Source organism: Berghia stephanieae, chromosome 3, assembly GCF_034508935.2.
Source record: "Berghia stephanieae isolate SIO BIC M18660-M18661 chromosome 3, UCSD_Bste_1.3, whole genome shotgun sequence".
Lineage (NCBI taxonomy): Eukaryota > Metazoa > Mollusca > Gastropoda > Nudibranchia > Aeolidiidae > Berghia > Berghia stephanieae.
The window spans coordinates 5,304,927-5,308,885 of NC_088362.1; the positions used below are offsets into that span (position 1 = coordinate 5,304,927).

Sequence of the window (3,959 nt, forward strand, 5' to 3'; positions counted from 1 at the left end):
AGTAAATAGGACCAACACATAAAATTATGTGTAACCTTGAACATTTATAGTCTGGTTAATACAGTTTAGTGAGAATTAATCATAAACGCGGATGGCAAAATACAATGACAAAGACCCAAGTGACGTCAACTTCATTCTATCTATATCTCTCTACTATTTCTTCCCCCCCCCCCCTTTCCTTCCAGGATCCTGATGTTCGAAGCCCTTGCAAAACCCAAAGAGCAACCCACTGGCGTCGCTCCCAAACGAGACTTAAGCAGCTTGCCGTGAAAGACATAAATAGAGATGCCCAAATGAGTCAATAAAATGGAGATAAAGATAAAGGAAGTAAATCTGACTCATGAATGAACAACACAAAACAAACGACGTTTCGGCCCTTGGCCTTTTTCCCTCTCTCTCTCTCTCTCTCTCTCTCTCTCTCTCTCTCTCTCTCTCTCTCTCTCTCTCTCTCTTCCATTGCACACACACACACACACACACACACACACACACACATTTACAAATTTTCGCCTATATTATTATGACAATCTAATATAAATATATATGTATTCTGTATTTACTTGAAAAAGACCAAGGGCCGACGAAACGTTGTTTGTTTTGTGTTGTTCATTCATGAGTCAGATTTACTCCCTTTATCTTTACCTCCATGAAGACAGACCAAATTAACACGAGAATACCTTATATTATATATGGAACAATGAGATTTAAACGAATTCGTGCTCGAGTTGATATGATTTAATTTATGTCGAAGAGAATTGGATGTTGTAGAGTAGGTGAATTGTGTTCGTACCCGATTAGATTACATGATTGAACTTAATAATTATTATTATCATCATCATCACCATCACCACCACCATTATCACCTCATCATCATTATCGTCACCATTATATATATATTTCTTTTCTTTTTGATATAAAGGTATGTACCATGTTGTGTATTAATTACTGTGTGGAATTTATAGTGACTGATTATTCCAAAGATGTGCAGCAGTCCGGCAACTATTGTATTTTCTTGTGCCCTCTGATAATGAGATAGAGAGAGAGAGAGAGAGAGATAGAGAGAGAGAGAGAGAGTGAGAGAGAGAGAGTGAGAGAGATGGAGAGAGAGAGAGAGAGAGAGAGAGAGAGAGAGAGAGAGAAGACCGAAGGGCTAGAGCTCAGGTGGTCGCTGGTTCGGATAAGTAAGTAAGTAAGTAAGTAAGAGAGAGAGAGAGAGAGAGAGAGAGAGAGAGAGAGAGAGAGAGAGGGGGGGGGGGGGGGTAGCCATTAAATATATTACATGCATCATAACCTCAGTCCAATGTTAATCATAATCATATTGTGTCAATAGCATTTCTACTTTGTGTATTGTAATACATATCCTCATTATTTCTATGTTTTGTTATTAAATGAATGCAAAAAAAACAAAAAACTTTAGTTGTTGTGTCATTTATAAAACAACATTATCAATTATTTAGATAGTACCAGCTTTAAGGGCTCGCCCAATCTGTACCGTAATCTGAACAAGACTAGCACTCATGCATTGCACGATACGCTTCAACAGTCATGACGTCACTTCCCTCGTAATGACGCATGGTAACTAGTAACTTAGTAACTGGCTCTAAACTATCGAAACAATGGCGGACGCCCTTATGAAATGTTTCTCCGACGAGCATAAAAACGTATCCAGAGGGGGGGGGGGGGGAACATAAATCAAATCTGATCATGTTTTGAGTTTTACACATTATGATCACATGACATATGAAAAGTTCTAGCCAGCATGAAGAATACAAAGTACCGAATTTCTTTGTTTAGAACCACGATGGCCGATGTTACTGGGCGACGTGACATCAGACTGTTGAATCCAATTAGCTGAGATTAGGGGACGAGTGATGACAGCGCGTCTCAACTCTCCCAACCTTTTATTTTAAAATTCTCACTCTGCCTTTCCAAATGTTTCGAGATTATCGGATGCCTAAAGACAAATAATGGTCGTGAAAAAAAAGTCACACTCTTAGCTGAGCCAAGCTCTTCAGGAAGGTACTGTCAACTGGGGCTTCTTAGGCCACCCGGGGTAACTTAGGTCACTTACTGAAAACAAGATTGCTTATTTTAAAAGATAAATTACATATAGCTTTTATATTTTAAATAATTATAACCCAATGTATCTAATAATAAGCACTCATGAATTTAACTTTTTTTAAAACAACCTTTTTTTAATTCTACTAAGTGGCCTAAGTAACCCCGTTGATGGGAGTTGTCTTTCTGGGGATGTGTTTTTATTGTTAAAGGGGGGTAACACATAGATTGAATAAATGTTTATGTCAATGAAGGGTTCTTTCCCTTGAGTTTTGATGAGATAAACTATTTATTTATTCCCGGGTGTTTTCCTTAACCCGATTGCAGTGTATTCTGTTTTACAGTTCGTGACACGAAAATGAGCATTTTTCCTTCGACTATAAAAGCCATCAGTCAACACTTGCAGTTTTTGGAATTATTTACTCCAGTACTCTACAGTGACCTCCCCCCAGTGACCTCGGAAGATTCAAAAGAGAAGACTTGAGACTTGCGGGGCACAGCTGGAGACACAAGGAGGAGATTGCAAGCAGTCTTGTGCTATGGGAACCACGTGAGCGAACCAGAAGCAGAGGCAGGCAGAATACAACATGCATTGACTGTCTGCTAGATGACACAGGAATGGACAACACCCGGGAGCTGCGTACGTACGCTTATGGAGGACAGGACAGAATGGTGAAGACTTGTGGCTCATGTTGGGCGCCCCAAGGGGCTGCCTAAGTAAGTTAGTAAGTACTCCAGTATCATCTGACAAAAGGTCGACTGGAAATGGCTCGCCTTTCTTCCTATTCTGGAACCAGTTCCAGATCGCAGCCTGTTGCATTTTTCATTCGTCATCCGACACCACCACTATACCAAAAGAATGCTTTGCATTTACTTTTTTACATCGTCATAATTTTTTTTAAAAAGATTTTTTCCTCCTACATCTTTGACGTACTGTAAAACAATCCACTTGCGTCGAGAGAGAGAGAGAGAGAGAGAGAGAGAGAGAGAGAGAGAGAGAGAGAGAGAGAGAGAGAGAGAGAGAGAGAGAGAGAGAGAGAGAGAGAGAGAGAGAGGGGCAGGGCGCAAGAGAGTATTCTAAATTTCCAAGGGATGTAACTAATTTATCATAATCATACACAACTGCAGTATTCTATGGAGAGTAACGTCCCTTTTATTTTCTTCTCGAGAAATGAATTGAGAAGAAAAGTGTCAGAAGACAATAGAGAAAAAAACAAACTTCGCGGCGATGGGGGCTCGAACCCACGACCCTTCTATTAAGACAACTGACTCCGCCTGGCCGCGAGAGGGTAGCTCTACAGTCGACGCCATCTGACACTCAGCCACTTAATTGATGCTTCCACCAAATGGTCATATAATGACCTCTTGTTGCTACGCCTGCTTTGTTTTGTTTGTTTGTTTTTGTTTTACGGCGCTTGCAACACACTTAGGTAGTAAAAAGGAAGAAAATGGGATCGTAAAAAGTTGTAGAATTAAAAATAAAGCACCCAAGAAAAAGTAAAACAAAGGGGAACTGGGAACAAATAGGGATCAGATGTAGATTCCAAGAGCACACCACCAATGTACTTAGTTTGAGATCACCTATAAGTCTCATCCGGACACAAGCACAAAATCCAACAAAGAGGAATACACTCAAATGCTTACATTATACATCAAAAATAACAAATATAATAATACATAACAGAGAAATGATTTACAAGGAAAAAAATATTATCTCTCAAAACAATAACTATGCATTTGACTGTTTCCCTCCCAGCCAGGACTCCAACCAGGGCCAGGACAAAACCAAGTAACCTCATTCCAAGACAAAGACAGAAAGTAAGTTGGAAAACAGATATAAAGGGATAGAAGACACAGTATGTACTCCCTGCCCACTATGGGAGGTCAGGGACCCCACCCAG

General features: G+C 40.0%; 1 protein-coding gene across 1 annotated transcript in view; it reads left to right on the forward strand.

The window, feature by feature from the left end:
- The window catches only part of LOC144967061 (allograft inflammatory factor 1-like), a 19,169-nt gene extending 18,767 nt beyond the window's left edge, over positions 1–402 (forward strand). Inside the window, exon 6 of the mRNA XM_078903865.1 lies at positions 186–402. Coding sequence (XP_078759991.1) covers positions 186–270 — 85 coding nt within the window. The 3' untranslated portion in view covers positions 271–402. The remainder of the gene's footprint in view (positions 1–185) is intronic.
- Positions 403–3,959: the final 3,557 nt, after the last annotated feature.